At 39.9% G+C, this 18,753-nt stretch overlaps 1 protein-coding gene across 1 annotated transcript in view; it reads right to left on the bottom strand.

Moving 5' to 3' along the window:
- LOC119853855 (opsin-5-like) overlaps nucleotides 1-7,555 on the bottom strand; it is a 39,202-nt gene extending 31,647 nt beyond the window's left edge. Inside the window, exons 1-2 of the mRNA XM_038397383.2 lie at nucleotides 7,377-7,555; nucleotides 28-233 (exon numbers count right to left, since the gene is read on the bottom strand). Of these exons, the coding sequence (XP_038253311.1) occupies nucleotides 28-233; nucleotides 7,377-7,497 (327 nt within the window). The 5' untranslated portion in view covers nucleotides 7,498-7,555. The remainder of the gene's footprint in view (nucleotides 1-27; nucleotides 234-7,376) is intronic.
- Nucleotides 7,556-18,753: the final 11,198 nt, after the last annotated feature.

The raw sequence follows: 18,753 nt of genomic DNA, 5'->3' as shown, positions 1-18,753 counted from the left end.
ATAATTCACCACATAATGCATTCCTACCTGGCATGTCCATATCGATGTGATGAGGAATCCATCATCTCTAAAGACATTGAAGATTGCAATGATTCCCCGGGAATAACCAAACACAGACACACTTGCATCTGATACAGCCAGATTAAATGTAAGATAATCTGTGGGCTGCAGGACAGCTCTCTGTTTATAGAGTACAAAAATCACAATGCTGTTTCCAAACCAAGACATCCATCCTGAAAAATAAATTGAAAGTCAGATTAAAAACAAACAAACAACAAAAAATCAGGAAACAGTGTGGTATATAAATGCATGATGCCCATACATTGATGGACAGAACAATGGCAGGTTATTTCATTAAAAACAAATAAACCCAAACATTTTTACTCCACTGTGTTGTGTACTAGGCCTCCTTGAGTAACCAGGTGCATTTCACTTTTTAATTTCCTTCTTCTGAATAACACTGGTAAGAAAAAGAAAACGAGGAGTCCTTGTGGCAAATTTGTGAGTCTCTAAGGTGCCACAAGGACTCCTTGTTTTTTTTTGCTGATACAGACTAACAGGGCTACCACTGAAACTGGTAATAAAACTGAATAGCAACAATGCACTTGTCCACTGAAGAACAACCATACACAGGTAAAGAAAAATTAAGTCTCTAAATAGATGGGATTCATAAAGCATTCCCAGTACACAGACAAGAACCATTCTACCAAAAGCTACAGCTGTAGAGGCATGCCATATCCATCTGCCTGATAATGGCTAGTAAAAGTGTGTGCAGATGACCACATAGCAGCTTTCCAATCAGTTCTAGAGAACCACTGCCCTTTTCAGTTGGAAAGATGGAATTGCTTCTCATGGAACAATCTGTGATCTCCTTGTGACAAAGAATACTGATTGGAATACTCTTCAGGAATCCACATTTTAATCCATTTGAAGATAATATTCTTAAGGCCTTGTATCCTATCTTTCAACCTCAAATAAATGAACAAGCCCTCAGAAACTGCAAAGCCCTATTTTTTGGTTAGATAGAATTGTGTGTCCCCTCTGATATTGAAGGTGTGGTGATGTCTAGCAGCCATCAGTCTTGTTGGAAGAGGAGAGCATAAGGTAGGAAGGGAATTATGAATCTGGTAAAAAAATCAGTCGGGCACTTGTGCACAGAGACCATGATTTTTAAAGGTATGTAGGCATTACTCCACTCAGTGTTGCAAGGCCTAAATCCCAGATTTTTAAAGGTATTTAGGTGTCTATCTCCTGTGAGTCAGGTGCCTAAATATCTTCCAAAATCTGGCCTAAGTGATTTAGATGGCTAAGACTCATTTTCACTTAGGAACACTTTGGAGCGTATGTCCCATTGACTTAGGCTCCTAAATGCCAAGCCATTTTTGAAAATTTAAGGGGACATGGAGAAAAGTTCATTTTAATTAATTAAAGGTGTGAATTTGAAGTGGATTAGTTAAATTACATTAAATCCTTGTGTGGATGCTGTTAATCAGAATTAAATTTGTCTTAATTTGGTTTTGTTTAATTCACTTTGGAAGCAAATGAAACGAAACCAAATTAAGGCCACTTTAATTCTGAATAAAGAAAAGGAGTACTTGTGGCACCTTAGAGACTAACAAATTTATTTGAGCATAAGCTTTCGTGAGCTACAGCTCACTTCATCGTAATGCAAGCGATGAAGTGAGCTGTAGCTCACGAAAGCTTATGCTCAAATAAATTTGTTAGTCTCTAAGGTGCCACAAGTACTCCTTTTCTTTTTGCGAATACAGACTAACACGGCTGCTACTCTGAAACCTGTCCTTAATTCTGAATGACGCTCTGGAGGTTTAATATGGTTTAAATTCACACCTTTAGTTAATTCAGATTAATTTTCCTGGATGTCCTCATGTATATAAGCCCTAAATTACTTAGGCCCAGTTCCTCAAATGTATTTAGGCACCTAGTTCTCATTGGAATCAATGGGAGCTAGCTGCCTAGATACCTCTGAGCATCTGAGCCTTAGACTTTGCAACAATGAACAGCGTAATGGTTTTAAGTCTGGGCCAAAGGGCCTGATCCAAAGCTTATAGGAAATCAGCAGGAGTCTTTCTATTGATTTCAATAGACTTAGGATCAGGTTCAAAGCACACAGGCACAAGTTGCATGGAATGTCATTGACCTTATGGAAAATTAAAAATAGGTTCTGTAAAGCAATGGCTGCCATCTCAGAAACCTGGTTAGCACAGACAATTGCTATTTGAAACAATTTTAAGGTTAAAATCTTGAGAAACTGTCTACATAGGCTCCAAAAGAGGATTTATCAAACCCGGCAACATTAGATTCAGCCAGCAGATGGGACCCATCTGTGTATTAGGAGGCTTACTGCTAAATGGAGCTCTGAAGAAATTTTTGGGCAGAGGGGCTGTAGAATATCCCTGAATAGTCTCACTAATCGCCCCCAAAGTGGGGAATCAATACATTAAGGACATGAGGGGACAGACTATCTTCCTAAACGCTTGTAGAAAGCTGTCTAGCTCTGCAGTGTTAATTATGAAATCTCACTAATGGCATGAACAATTTAAAGTCAGGACAAGTTAACTTGGAAGATACTCCTGAGGCAAAAAAGGATTTCCTATTACTTTGATCCAAAATGCTAACCAGCTTGGGCCATCAACCCATAAAGGGCAAAATTAACAAGCATCTTCTACAACAACACAGAATTCACCAGAGCACTGGGCAGCTGAAGACTGGAGTGAATCAATGGAATTACTTTGGACTGACACAAATTTAATAAGAGTAGAATTTGGCCCTTGATTTGTAACTCGTTACTTCGGTACACATACAAATTGATAGAGAATGTTTAAATGTTACAGAATAGAGGCTCCTGAACAATGGTTCATAAAGTCATTATGCTAAAAGGCTGCCATAGCACTGGAGAGGATGGGTGGGTTTTCCTTAAAATCTATTAATATGTAAATTTCATTTGCGCACAGTGCATTTGCTGGGAATATACAGAACTACCTCTGTAGCACAGCGAATGATGAGAATTTTCAGTTAAAAGAGAAGTTAAATGAGAGAGAGGAAGAGATCTGTTCCCATGAAGAAACACAGACCTTTCTCAGATTTGAAACTAGAGAAAAATCTGGAGCATGATAGTCTGAGAGAGCGTAATGGGGGTACTTTATAATAAATGCAGACACTTCTTGGTGAGTGAAATTACAGAGCAACCTTGTGTATGGCACAGCCACAGGTGGAGGGAGTTGATTTTACTAGAAGCAAGCAGACAAGCTTTCTCTGCTGTGTCACATACTTGAGATGTGTGAAGTGGCTTGCGATTTGAATTTGTTACTGTACTAAGCAACAAACTGAAGGGAAGTTATTCTAATACCTCAAATTCTAAGGCAAGCAGTGACACCCTCATAAAAATACTCCAGAAACAAGCGCCATCTGGTGTTTTTGCATGTAACAGCAAAGAATTCCCACTACCAAGGTTCTGTTAAAATTGTATACATTACCAGGCCACTGAGCATGCAACACTGAATCCTGTATCATCATTGATGTGCCTTTTTAAAGTCACAGACTATTATGCACATAAACCAATACAAATAGTTTAGTTTACAAAACAATTTAGAAGAGGATCAATAAAGGACAAAATGCGAAAAAGAAAAAGCAAGGGCTTCACCATCAGTGACATTGGGGGGAATTCCCCCCAATTGCTTTGCAGATGGCACATGTATCAGGATAGATCACATTTGAGGAAAAAGACTGGAAAGAAACATCTGGTACATGAACTACTAAGAGGTACTTGTATTCCCGTGTGGTGAGTCAATAAAATAGTGGATAAAGGAGAACCAGTTGACATAAATTATTTCAACTTTCAAAAGGCCATTCACAAATGCCCTCACAAGAGGCTACTTAAAAAAACAGAGGAGTCCTGGAGTGAGGGGCAAAACTCTGCAATAGATCAGAAACTGGCTAAGAGCGAGAAAATAAAGAGGAATTTGCTAATAATCAATATAAATCAGAAGTTAGGAACTGCAGAAAATTTATTTATTTATTTATTTATTTGACTTTTGTTTTATTATGCAGCTTGCTCCAGCAAAGAGCAATCTGAATTGGGATGTGTGATGAGTGTGACAGGATGTTCTGGTTTATTTCAATAAGAGCACTAACAAAACTCTCCTGCAGCAGATTGAGTTCAGTCAGTGAATGAAAGATAGCAGAAACATGACATCCTCAGAACAGATTGTCATTGCCAGAATAATGCTGACATCTCTGGGTTCTTGCTAATGCAGATGATCTTTTATGGCTGCCTGCTGTAAGCCAGACACCTGAGTATAATACATATACACTGAATGATCTTCCTTCCAGAGCAAGCTTTGCTCCTTGAAAGCCCTTATGAGCAAAAAGTGACAATGTAAAAAATAACACCTTCTTATACCAGAGCCCTGCTTCCTGGGTAGAATTAGTTGTATCATCTGATTTTACTGACATAAATACTATGGTTAACATTGCAGAACAAATACAGCTATGGGAAAGTGAGGTAGAGTATCTCCTAGTTGTTACATCATCAACAGAATGTATAATTAAGTTCCAAATGCAAAATTGTACATATCATTTGCACTTGAACACCACCTCTAAGACACCTCATTTGGATAAGTTTTACTGGTGATTATACCTGAGCTGGAGAGAATAGGGCTGGCAATTATGAAACTTCTCTACTTATAAATGTGGGGTATCTGCAGTGGAGCAATTGAGAGCTAACGAACATGGAACCCTTTGCTGCCATATTTAAGGAGTCGGTTATCATAGTAGGACCATATTTTAAAAAAGTACAGGGCAAAAAGCAATAGAGAAACTTGGTTATGAGTAGAGTTTAGGCCTTAAAGCAAGAAGTTAGATGAAATGTAGCTCTGAATCCAAAGCTTGGGAATGTTTGGATCTAGTGTGTTGATTCATACGTCTGTCTAATTTCAAATAAACATAAGAACTCATTGGTCCTGTAATATATATAATGGAAGTGCACTAGAAATGTGAAAATGTTTAAATATGCATATGGATGAGATGCTAGCGAGTAGAACTGGCAAGGAAATAATTTTTTTAAGGGAATAAAGAGTAACAGAATACATTTTTTTAATTGGCATCAAAAAAATTTCTTCACACATTTCCAAGTTTCGACTGAAACCAGCATTTTTTGGTTCTCAGCAATCCTAGAAACAAACCATTGTGACCAAAAAACTGAAATGTTCAGCTTTATGTATACCTCATCCCCACCCCAAACCCCCCAAAATAGTCAGAAATTGACATTTACCTCAGAAATATCTGTTTTAACAAAAACGGCATTTTTCATTTAAAAATATTTTGAACGAAAAATTTCAATCGTCTCTACTAGCTAATCATTTGTAAGACTTTGAGGTGGTCCACAGGATCAGTAGGAATAATGTCTGCTTGGGAAATTACTAGCTTTTCCAGCAATAAAAGAAATCAGAATGTATTCACTACTGAAGTTAACACTGAGTGTACTAGACCCTTCAGTTTCACAATGAAGTTACATCAAGGATTGATTTGTCCCAATATGTCAACCAGCTCTAAGCATACCGAGAAATTTCCCCAAAGAGAATATTTGTAAAAGAAAGGGAAAACTCTTTTTATTATTCTTCAATGTATCATTTTTATTTCGTTAGAGAAACCTGCAGCATCAAACTGCTGGGGAGGAGTCTGGTAGGTACCAAGTAATCACTGTATCCCATTCTCAGCAGGGCTAATCAGTTAAGACCTGATTTTGAACCACTGAAGTCAGTGTGTGTTTTGTCATTGACGTCAACAAACACAGGATCAAGCCCTAACTGAGAGTCCTCCTTTTCTTTTTGCGGATACAGACTAACACGGCTGCTACTCTGAAACCTGTTCTAGTGTGGTTCATTCAGTAGTTGATTGTGCTGTGTGCTTTCTAGGCTGCTGCAGGCATGTGTATGGAAGTGTGCACATAGGTCTGGGATAAATCAGAACATCTCTACTTCCTCTTGACCACATGATTTTTATTCAGCTTCCTCATAAACTGGCTGCCATTTTTTTCCATCTTTTTTCTGGACTGTCTTATTCTTTATGCCAACTACATTACGTCTGCCTATTTTTGTTGGGAAAAATGCCAGTCTCGTATAGATATAAGGAAAGGCCTTCAAGCCCCTTCATCATGGCTGTGTGGTTTCCTTTATAAGTATCAGGTGGTGGTTTGCAGCTGCTGGTGGTACCGGGGGGGAATACATGATAAGCTTAGAAAAAGAAAAGTTTATGTAGTGTGATTATTTAATTTACAAGCCTGTTTCTCAATGGTTGTACTCAGGAACCATTTCTATTTATATTGGTATGGAGTTCTCATTATGTGCAACATCTTCTATATGCAGTTTCATTTCTTTATAATTTATAAACATAGATAGCTCGATTAGATAGAATCGATATAAACCTAAGAAGTGATTGTGACTTATTATCTGGAAAACAGTTACCTTTTGATATTGTTTCATATGAAGTCAGAATAATAAATGGCTATTTTGATTTTCTTTGTCAACTGGTACATCTACATTCTTTGAAATTTCAGAAAGTCTGCCTATAGAACATCAGATACGGTAATTCACCATCATCCTGCACTGAGTTTGCTGTAAATTACAATACAGTACTTAATCAAAAAAATGTCTTAGGAACAAAGTGAGTTAATACAAGGTTCCATTTTCAATCACTTTTAATATGAGTGTATAATAACTGCTTTGCAATGTAATCTGGATATCAAGTGTTTAGACTTATGCACATATTATTGTAACTACTGATAGTGAGTAATAATTTAGTACTTAAAGGAATCTTTAATAGACTCAGATCAAGAAAGTTTCCTCTAAATGTATATAAAATATTAGATGGAAGAATTTTACAAACAAATTTTAAATACATTGATAGAATTCTATTTCATTTAACTAAATGTATTAGTTTTGGAAGCTGAACTATTTGATGAACACAATCTGAATACGGACTTCAGTGAGCAGAAAGCTAGAAGCATAGAAGACTAATTGAATGCCACTGAGATATTTTGAGAAAACAAGGTAATGCCATATTTTTCTGCACAAGATATTTTGTTTTCACCCACATCTTAAATAAACCATAATTAAAGGAATAACTTGGACTATAATATCGTATCCTTTTGCCCCCAATACAAATGTTTGCATTTAAAATAAAATAAAATAAAACAAAACACTAGCTCCTTTTTTTTTTTAAAAGAACTTTCTGAAGAAAAATTGCAGTTTATGACATCTTGTTCCTTTGTGGATGAACACCATAGGAATCCCTTTGAACTTTAGTCCAAACTTAAAAGGAGTTTCATTTCATAAGTCATTCAGAGATACAGTACATACCTAAAGCCAGTAGGTAGAAGCCTATAATAGTCTCTCCTTGTTCTGAGACAGGAGCCTCTTTGTTCAGAAAGGTGATGTTGTTGTTCCTCCATGGTGCCTGTGGAGAAAATTGGAGAGACATTTTCAGGCAAAGCCAGTGACCTAGAAGTTGTCCTTTCGCGCCCCCCCCCCCCCCCACTTAGTCTCAAATGCCCAGTAAAAGAAAATGGTCTCTGGCTTTCTTAAACTTCTGCTCCTTGCATTCTAGGAAGCGGCGCACTGAGACTGAAACTAAACAGGGAAATCTCAAGAGACAAGAAAGAGCTTTGCAGCCCTCTGACCTGTTCTTATTTTCTAATCCTATCTATTAATACATCTCAAGAATCTGTGACCAGACAAGGCAGCAGATTTCCTTATATCCCTGGTGCTGCTAAATGCAGAAGTCTTTAGTGACTGGAGAAAGTATATGAGACAAAGTGATGATCATTCTTTAAAATACAACTATATGTCATATAATATAATAACCCTAATGATATATATACACAAACACGCATGCACGAGTGTATATATTATTGTACAAATACCATAATGCACCTGCTCTGCCCTCACTGAAGACAATGAGGATTACCACTGAATTCAAATGAAGAAGGTTCAGGCCCATATTTTATGAGGAGAAATATATTTTATGGATGCATTTTACTACATTCTATGAGCTACCTAGGAGTCTCCTGAAAACTGTCACTGAATAATACTGTGCTCCACCACTGGTCCATTTGCTTGATTGCACTAAAAATCATCAGTTTCACTTTGTAGAAATTGCGATCTAAAGCTTTGGAACAAACGTTTAGAATCTGGGCAGATGATGCAGTTTCAAGGTGGATGTGCATGTTGATTTCTGAGCAGAATCCTCCAGTATAGTGCCTAATGAGCCCTGTCATTTGATGGGGGATTCCATGTCAGGTTACCAGGGCCAAGCAAGAAAGTTCAGACTCTCACCAGTGTGTCTGTGTATCCCACCTAAACTCTCTGAATGTTACTTGTGGCCAACAATAAATCTACCAGATTAGCCCCAGTGTGTAATAACCTAACCCATAGCTTTATTCTCATATAGCAGAGGAAATCAGTTTGCTTCAATGCAAATACAATTGTTTCATAGGCAGGGCTGCTGTTAATTAGAAAAAAACATCATTTTCTTTCTATTTTGTAGGCAATATGAAATAGCATGGGTCTGATTTTCAGAGTGCTGAGCACTTGCAGCTTCCACCAGAATTGGAGATGCACTGTTCGGCAGAAAAATCAGATTTCCCTCATTTTGAAAGCAGCCACTGCATGTGATTTCAGGGGCTCACCATTTGTTTTATTTAGTCTTCACTGAAGATACAGTCTTCTAATGATTATTAGTTCTTTTGGATGCATTGGCCCAATTATAGGCTGGATTCAGATATCAGTTACACTGGATTAACTCTTTGGAACCAATGGAATTACTTCAGATTTTCATCAGTGCAACAGAGATCAGAATCTGCCCCCACATTTAGCTCTACCCAACTCCCTCCTATGAGGTAACTACTTATAATACCGCCCCGGATGTGACTGATGTCTTATCTACAGTAGGGGGTGGATGTTAGGTACCTAAATACCTTTGTGAATCTCATGTTAGGTTTCTTTTTTTCGCACTGGTATAGAAAGCCCAAGTAGCTGCATCTGTGCACATCCCTAGCACAGATACATTGCACTGGTGTAAACCGAGATGTGCACTGGTGCAGTTCACACCAGTTTCAAATTGGGTTAAACCACAGTGGTGCAAGTCACAGTTTTTGTTGCTGCGGCACGTCTACACTAAGGGCTTGCACCAGTACCGGAGACCCCAATGTAAAGATTATTTGAGCCTTATAGAATCAACCTAAAACTACCCTATTACATGAGGAAAAGCAGAGTTTCTGTTTCATTGGACTTCAGCTTTCAAAAGTTAAACTTCATCCTTACTGAAAAGGAGATGCTGCATTATGGATCCTGGGTATGATGAGCACTAGAAAGAGGAAAGCCCATTTCATGACACAGTGGTTTACTGGGATGGTACAGTCAGCCCAATGCCTACCACAAACCAAGCTATTATTTAAAAAAAAAAAAAGCCCAGATCAAGCATGTCCTTGGCTCCATGAGTGAGTTTGTCTCGTCTCCTTCGGTGCAAAAACTCTCTGGGCCCTTCCCCTAATGATCCTAGCCCTGCACTGATGAAGAGAGTCCTGCTCAGCACTTACTAGCAGGTAATCCCAGCCTGCTTTGCTTCTTAGAGGGCTAACAGGCTTTTCTCCTCAGGCCTATTAATACAACATATAAATACATAAAGTCATACCCTTTATAGACGTTCAGCATCATCAAGATACAGCATTACATACCCATTCTAATCCCTCTGTGCAGCAATTAGAAAGCTGAAAAAGCCAAAATCCAAATCATTGTGAGGAAACCCAGGTTTTTCCCTCAGGGACTCCAAACAGCTAACCTACCCCACTTGTGCCACTCCCCAGAGGAAGAAGCCTGTTCCTACATGCCTCAGTCTCAGGCAGCTGTACTTGGTGAAAGGTAGACAAACATTTACTTGCAAATTCCTCTTAATTATTTGTTTTTATCTCTGCTGCCACAGACTAATACCTTACTTCAGGCTTTTCCTTCATTTGTCATTAAGCCTGTCATCCTGAGGGGGAAAAGAAAATAAAGAGGATAATAATAGAAGATGTTGCAGCATCTTAGAACAGACAGAAGAAGATGCATCGATTTTTGTCAGCATGTAGGCAATCCCCTATCCATATCTGCTAAGGGCGAGGGGAGAGAGGGCACCCATATAGACTCAATTCATCCTGTTTCAGAGACAATAGAATAGGTTTAGCCAAAGCCAATTCCTGTATCAGAAAGTGGGATTCTTGCTTTCTCTTTAATGCATGTCTCTGAAATGACTTCAACCCCTGGGCCAAGATTTTCAAAGATAGACACCTACATCCATTTAGGCATCTAAATAAATGACCTGATTTCCACAAGTGCTAAACACATACCAGCTCCCATTGACTTCAGTGGGAGCTGCGGGGTTCACGTCCCAGGTTCATTTAGCACATGGTGACTCTGTCCCAAGTACCGAAACACAGTGCTGCAAACACTGCAGCAAAATGAATCGAGACCTGAATTATACAGGTATTCAAAACCCGTACAGCATGGTTGGCCAGCCTGAGCAGGAGCCAGAATTTACCAATGTACATTTCCAAAGAGCCATAGTAACACGTCAGTAGCCCCCCATCAGCACCCCTCTCCCAGAGTCTCCAACTCACCAGCAGCCCCATTGATCAGCTCCTCTCACTCCCTCCCCGCACCTCCTGATCAGCTGTTTCGTGGTGTGCAGGAGGTTCTTGGGGGGGAGGAAGAGGAGTGAGGGCACAGCAGTCTCAGGGCATGGGGTGGGAAGGGATGGAGTGGGGCAGAGCCAGGGGTTGAGCAGTGAGCATCCCCCGGCACATTGGAAAGTTGGTGCCTGTAGCTCCAGCCCCAGAGTCGGTGCCTATACAAGAAGCCGCATATTAACTTCTGAAGAGCTGCATGTGGCTCTGGGGCCACAGGTTGGCCACCCCTGGCCTACAGTGTACTCTAATGGCCAAAGTACTGGGTGACCATGGCCACTTCCCCACGCCTTAAGTTCTCATTATATGTTATCCCCTTCACGGCAACCAGTGAGGCAGCTCTGACTTCCTCCATCCTCTCTCCACCACAGTTGAGCTAACTTGTGATACTAGCAGTGGCTTGTCTTCCATAGCCTTTGCACTTACCTGTGGACAAGGTAATTATGCTCAATCCCTATGTATGAGTAAAAAGATTCTTTTGCCCTCAGCTCTCCTGTGCAACTATGTACCCAATCTTATCTAGCCACTAGACTGTAAGCTATTGCAGACATATTTCAGTAAGAACAGAACCTATTCCCACTGATGTTAATGGTCATTTTTTCCATTGATTTCAATTGGAGCTGGTTCAATCACTATCCCTAAACCTTCTATTTGAAGAGCTTGCCCATGGAATCAACAAAGCCAGCAGTACCTGGCTTTGGTAGACATCAAATAAAAGAGTTAGATTCACTGCCACCTATTACTCTACATGTAAACTAGGTACATTTTGTTTGGGACTTTAAGAAATCTGTAACCAGAGGTACAGTACAGAGGTCTCTATGCTAAATCATTTATGAAGATGCGGAACATCACCAGTCCCAGCACAGAGCCCTGGGGAACACAGTTATTCCCCCCTCTTCATTGTGAAAACTGATAATTTATTCCTACTCTTTGTTTCCTGTGCTTTAACCAGTTAGTTGTCTGTGAGAGGTCTTTCCCTCTTATCCCATGACTACTGTGTTTGCTTAAGAGTTATTTGTGAGGGACCTTCTCACAGGCTTTTGAACATCCAAGTAATTATATCCATTGGATCACCCTTGTCCACATTTTTTGCCCCATTCAAAGAATTCTAATATATTGGCGAGGTATGATTTCCCTTTACAAAAGCAATGTTGACTCTTCCTCAACAAATCGCGTTCATTTATGTGTCCGATAATTCTGGGTTTTGTTTTGTTTTTTTTAAACTATAGTTTCAACCAATTTGCCTGGTACTGAAGTTAGATTTACTGGACTGAAATTGCCAAGATCACCGCTGGAGCCTTTTTGAAAGCCTCCAGACATCTGGTAAAAAAGCTGATTTAAGTGATGTATGCTGATTTATGTCATAGCCTCAGGATTGATTTCCATCTGAATTACAGAATTCTTTGTCAGTACTTGTATATAATAAAGAGAGAAAGCCTCTTCTTGGAGTAGAGAGCATAGTAGAATTCTTCCTGGTCTAGCATCGTTGTTACTGTCTTTTCCAAGTCCTCACATTTTGCAGTGAGGGACTGTATTTTGCTGTGCTTCAGTTTCCTCCATAAACTCTGTGGTGGTATTTACTGCCAAGGTCATGCTCTTTGGCAAACGCTCACACTGTGTTTCATATGTCACCAATTCCAGCCTTTTATTCTTTTCAAGGAGCACATGTCGCTTCAGTGGTTATCAAATTTACCAATCACACCCGAATTGTCATCATGTGGATTTGCTAATCTTACAAAGTGCCCTGGAGAGATTAGAACAGTGGGGATGCTGGCAATGAGACAATTTTAAAAAGAAAAATAAAACACCATTGTGGAGTGGAGGAATCCATGTGTGTTCACATGTGATGATGTTTGGATGGGAAGGCATGTGAGTTGAGATTGATGTGGATGATGGTTTAATTGCTGATTTTCTGGATGTTAATGTCTATGCTGATGCAGTTGAATCCCCTTAACTGTAAAATAATTTCTGGGGCCCAGAATTTAAGTGAATCTCATTTCTAGGTATTATTCTTTAAGGAAATATTTATTTAGATCCACTACAAAATATGAAAAGGAGTACTTGTGGCACCTTAGAGACTAACAAATTTATTAGAGCATAAGCTTTCGTGAGCTACAGCTCAAAGGTGTTTCACTGACTTGCCTAGGGCACTGATCCATTTGGTAGGCGGCAGTTCTCCTTCCAGGATATTTAAATTATGAGATGGTAATTCTATGTTTAGTGATAATTCTTTGGAATGAAGGAAGCATGATCTCCATTTGCAAAGGTTTTTACTTCCGAGTCTAGGAAGATGTGTATTGTATTCCTTTTTGTTTCAGTTGTGAGTGCTTTAGGCCATAATGCTGCTGAATTTCTACTGAAAAGTCTGGCTCAGACTATTACTATGACTACTCCTAAATTTCCATGGCATGGTTAATATCTTCAGCATGATGTCATAGTCTAACACTTTCACAGTAATTGAGTTTGGGGTGATGAAGTGCCTTGGGATCTTGTTGGAACACTAGAGCATACACCCTTTTGATACTGAGGGCGAAGACTCCAGTGTAAGAGGTCTTACAAGATTTTTTTCTGCATTTTGCTGAATCATTTTTCTGTGTTTTCAGCAATGCCTTAGATCCCAACAATGGCCAATGACTTTCAGACAACAGGACAGTAATGAAACAGAATCGGGTCCTAACTGCAGGCAGTTAATCTCCTGCCGGAAGGCATTTAATCCCTTCATTTCCAGTAAAGGGAGTCCAACTGCTCTGGTGTTCATCAGACTACACATTAATCTCCCAAAGAGATGGTGGGAATGGGAAGGGTAAGTCAAAAAGGTTTCAAATCCACCCTCCTCTTAGTCTCCCTTCATGGTGTATAAATTGCATCCTCCTGCCGCCATGTCCACCCAATGCAGAGACCTGCCGAGAGCTAAGGGGTTTTTTACTTCCCAAACCTTTTCCTCTCAAAAAGAAAAGGAGTACTTGTGGCACCTTAGAGACTAACAAATTTATTAGAGCATAAGCTTTCGTGAGCTACTCAGAATCTCATTGCTTTTACATAGTGAATAAGGGAATAAAATCAATCTTGATCCCTTAAGCAGGATAATACTTCACCCTAACCCAGTGTAGTAAAGCAGAAATAATGTTAGAAAAAACAATTTTTCAAAAATGAAAGGGCCTGAAGCTCAGTATAAATTCTGAATGGTGAGGGCCATATGCTGCTGCTCTTACTCAATAGGAGCAGTGTCTTATTCTGCAAGAAAAGCGATTGACTTATCCTGGCATGGGGCAAAACTGATTTTATTTTGATTCTTTCAACCATAATGTGAAATTGATCTTCATGGGGCTACTCCCAGAGGAAGATACTACACAATCTAAGAGTGGCAGAACCTGAGCCTCTAGTGCACACACAATAGGCGTCAAAGGCACATTGCAACAAACACTGTTGTCAGTCACACCAGTGCAAATCTGGAGTATGTGTGGATTTACATTACTGTAAATAAAAGCAGGATTTGGACCATTCACTGCATAATTAAGAGAATTTTAGAGAATCTAGCAGAAGGTGGTCACTCAAATTCTGTATATAGGGTACACATTTTATAAGTAATTAATTTGCCTGATAAGCTGGAAAATGCCAGCACTTAAGGGTTAAATTAGCACTCATTATTACCACCAGTAGATCAAGACAGCTTTTTTAAGTGAACAATAACCCCCCCCCCCCCCCGCCCGACTTATGACAGGCTAATAAAGCACTTTTTTATGGACATTCTAAATCAGCCAAAATTCTCTGAGGTAGCATGCAAAACTGACTTACGAAGGATGTAAACCAACAGGTAGCTTCTCTTTGAGATGCTAAAAATGTGCAAGAAACTTTTAATCACTATCCAACTCTCTAAACTGTTTTACTGACAATATCCCATCACAACAAGCCACATATCAATGTGCTATTCACTGACCTCAGAGACAATTTTGCATTAGTAGACTATAGTACATTAGTTTAGTACATCATAGTGAAATATCATAAAAACTATAATTTATGCAGGTGGTTTGTGATGTTGTATAACATCTAACCCGCATCTGATTTCCCTGAGGTACACTAAATAATTAGGACGTTGCCAAGGGAAGGGATTTGCCAAGAAAAATTGCTAGTGTCTGGCAAGATTATATACAAATGGCACCTGGCAGTTGAATCAAAGGAGTTGGAGGAAAAGATATGCAAAACAAAAAGGTTAAAATCAAATAGAAGCAGGTATATTCTTTAGCACTGATTTGTCACATAAAAGGCCACTGAAAATATATGGGAATTGATAGCAAATTCTACTGAATTTTGCTCCAGATTTTGTGGGGACTTTTTAAATGTATAAATCTGTGGGGATTTTTAAAGCAAATTCAACGAATATACACTAAAATTTATTGGAAAACTATTTACATTTTTAAAGGATATTTAAAAATAGAATATACTTATTTCACCCAATCCTGGCTGTTTTGCTCTTGTTGCCAATGTTTCTGAAGGGTTGTAAAATCTTTTCATTGACAGTTTCACTTTGAAAATGGCAAGCAGTTTAGACCCTGATCATGCAGTGAGCTGACCCATGCCCAGCACTGTTGACTTCAGTTGGAGCTGCAGGGACTCAACACCTCTGAAAATCGGGCTCCAAAATGAGTTATGTTGGGCCCCAAAAATTGAGGAACCAAAAATTAGTGACCACATTTGAAATCAGGGGGAATTCTGGATATGGAGGGATTCCAATGTCAAGTCCTTGGCTTGGTCACTGTTTCCTGGAATACCACTTGTCAAAAGCACCCGGATAAGGTCTGATCAAAAGCCTATTGAATTCAATGAAAAGATTCCCTTTAATTTCAATAAGCTTTGGATCAGGCCCATGTTGCCTAAAAATATGACAAAGGGTTGCATAGGAGCCACTATGCAAACTATTTGCGGTTGGACTGCCTTCCTTCACTGGTGGGTTCCTCCATTGGCCAGTTATGGTGGTCTTAGTGCCATAGTTCGCCAGTGGCAGAACACCATGTCGTTGCACTGCACTGGAGGATCTGGACCAATATTTTACCTACTCACCTAAGAACATGAAATAAAAATATTTGTCTACACCTCTTCTGTCTTTTTTAGGTCAATTAATTACTCATAAGAAATATACACGATTCTGCTATTTCTTTCATTGTTGTGATTCCACTGCTTTCTATGGAGCTACCTCTGATCTACACTGCTGAGAGACTAAAATCACATCCAGTGTTTGTCTATTGTACAGTATAATTAAAACAACCTGGATAAAATTTACAGCTCAAAGAAATGTTTGAATTTAATCCTACACTATGTGCCCACTATGTCAGCACATCATGAATCCAAGACACATCATATCCATAGCACCAACTCATATTTCAGCCCTCATGTCCGTTTTCTTGTCAGTTTTATCTAAAAAAAAAATGAATACTTAATTGTTTAAATCAATTATTGTAAATCTGCTTCAGCTGTCATGATTTAAATTGAGTTTAGCCTCTTTTGGATCCTTCTGCTCCTCAATTTCCTCTTTATTCTCTTTAGCCTTGAAATCAAATGTTCTCCTGAAGCACTGCACCATGCAGTTAGATAAAGCTGGTAAATTGCTGGTTGAGGTAAGGTTTGTCTTTATGGATTGACACAACAGAGTCATAATATTAAAATAAATAAGTTCTTATGAGATCTTGCTTGTAAATCACTGTGTATTGACATAGGAGCCTTTGCAGCTTCAGATATAGGCTAGGTCGATACTGAAGGAGAGCTAGTTAAAAAAATGAAACATCAAAGGGAAAATTCACTCTTGTGCTGAATGCCTGACCAAGGCCCTATGCACCATTTAACTCCCACTGAAACTATAACACAGGCCTGTGCACTGAGCTGAATCTACTCAAACTGAATAGTGGGCAATGTTAAAAATTTAACTATTATTATTTGTATTATAGTAGCATCAAGAGGCCACAATTGAAATCAGGGCCCATAGATAAATGGGTGACAAAACCAGTCTCTGTCCTGGAGAGTTTACAGTGTAAACAAACAAAGACAACGTGTGGGAGCCGAGGCACCTAGGCACCGAGCGGTGAAGTGACTTACCTAAGATCACACAACAGGTAAACAGGGGTGGCGAGTTATATGGGCCCATGGTGCCCATGCTCCAGCAATATTCAGGACACAAGGGCCCGGCTCTACCAATGTTTGGTGCCGGGTCTCTCCCCTGGCCCTGCCTGCTGCCCCGCATGCCTCCCCCGGCATGTCCCTGCCTGCCGGTGGGGAAAGGGCTGGGGGGGGGAGGGAGTCCTCCTCTCTGGCCCCAGCCCCAGGGCAGCCAGCCTGCACCCCAAACTCATCCCTGGCCCACACCCCCAGCCAGAGCCCTCCCCCCACACCCCAAACCTCTGCCTCAGCCCTGAGCCCCGTCCTGCACCATGAACCCCTTATCCCCAGCCCCACCCTGCAGCCCTCAAACCCCTGCACTCGCCTTGAGCCCTTCCCACACCCCAAACCCTCCTCATGGGGGAGGCGGGACTTGGATCCGTTCTAGGAACCACCAAAAATTATACAAACCTGCTGCCCCTGAGGTAAATGGCAAAGCTGGGAATAGAATTCAGGTGTCTTGAGTCCCAGTCTCATAACCTAGCCCCAGAACACATTGCCTTTCCAGTGTACATACTATTTGTGGCATAGTGGTACCTCCTTTATTAATTATAGGATGATACTATGATTATTGCAGATTCCAGTGTTTGACAACTGTTGAGATTTTAATGGCACCTATTGAAAAATCAGTCTTCTTATTGTTTTAAGTACAGTTGGTTGCAGAATTTCAAAGGGCATTCATCCTATATTTTACCTCTCTAAATTCTAGGTAGACCATCTTGGTTAGTAACTGCAACAGTTTCACAAGGATTCTCTTGTTGATTATCCTCCTCATTCAGGAACCTCCTGGGGCATACAATTTTCTTATATAGTAAAATTTGTCTGCAGGCCACTGATGACAATGTTCTGCAATTTCTGTAAACTGGTTTCTCTCCTTGCTTGTGAACATGAAAAGAGTGCAAGAATTCTGATTGTGTAGTTTTTCACATGCAGTTTGTACCAAGGTAAATGCCTACACAAGGTGCAAGGCAGTGAAGAATCAAATCTCCTAACTTCCTGTCCAAATTCTGAGATGCTACGCCCTTCAAATCCCATTAAAGTCACTTAGATGTGCAGATGCTTGGCAACCATCAGAATTTAATCCTATATTACGAGAGTATAAAGCCAGAAAAAGAGAGTGTGTGAAAGAGCAAGGTCTCCTACATAGTGGTCACCACTAAAGTCTTTGTTCTTGCTTAATTAACATTACCAGAATGTTACCTATGCTTAGCCAGGGGACTACCAAGAACACCACGGTAAAGTTGATTACTTGCAACCAGCAACTGTTGCCATTAAAGTTTTTAGTTCTTCTATTCCACTAGGTAAGGTGGCAGGGGACAGTAGCAGTGAGTCTAGGAGGTTGAGTATAAGAAAGCAGCATAAGAAAAAGCAGATATTACTGTCCCTTGCCACAATTCTTCCTGGACTATCAGTGTCCAGTAGAAAAAAGCAACTCACAATGAAACTCATTTAGTGGTGCACTTGGAAATCAAATGGTACAGTCCTTCCCCTAGCAATCCAGTGCACAGGGGGCCTGTACAAACTGCACTGACCTTTCCTGCATTCAGCACTGCCTGCTCCCTGCACCATGGAGGTGCAGAGTGGGGTGGGGCCATGAGGTTATCTCCTCCCTATCCTTTCAAGGCAACATGTGCTTTTGGGGGTACACCACAGAGGGAGCAGAGTTCCTATACTCTTCCAAGTGCAGAGACTGTGGTTGTGCCTTTGCGTGGGGCACAAGAGCCAGTCATCATGTGGCCCATCCTTAGGAATGACACTGATGCTCAAGTACATAATTATTTTTATGCAGAAAATCAAATGAGAAGAAACCTGACACATTATGTAACATGATTATAATAAAAAATGAATAAATAATAAAAGGGCTACTA

Source organism: Dermochelys coriacea, chromosome 3, assembly GCF_009764565.3.
Source record: "Dermochelys coriacea isolate rDerCor1 chromosome 3, rDerCor1.pri.v4, whole genome shotgun sequence".
NCBI lineage: Eukaryota > Metazoa > Chordata > Testudines > Dermochelyidae > Dermochelys > Dermochelys coriacea.
The sequence above is the reverse complement of the archived record's forward strand: the minus strand, read 5'-3'. Positions and strand labels throughout refer to the sequence as shown.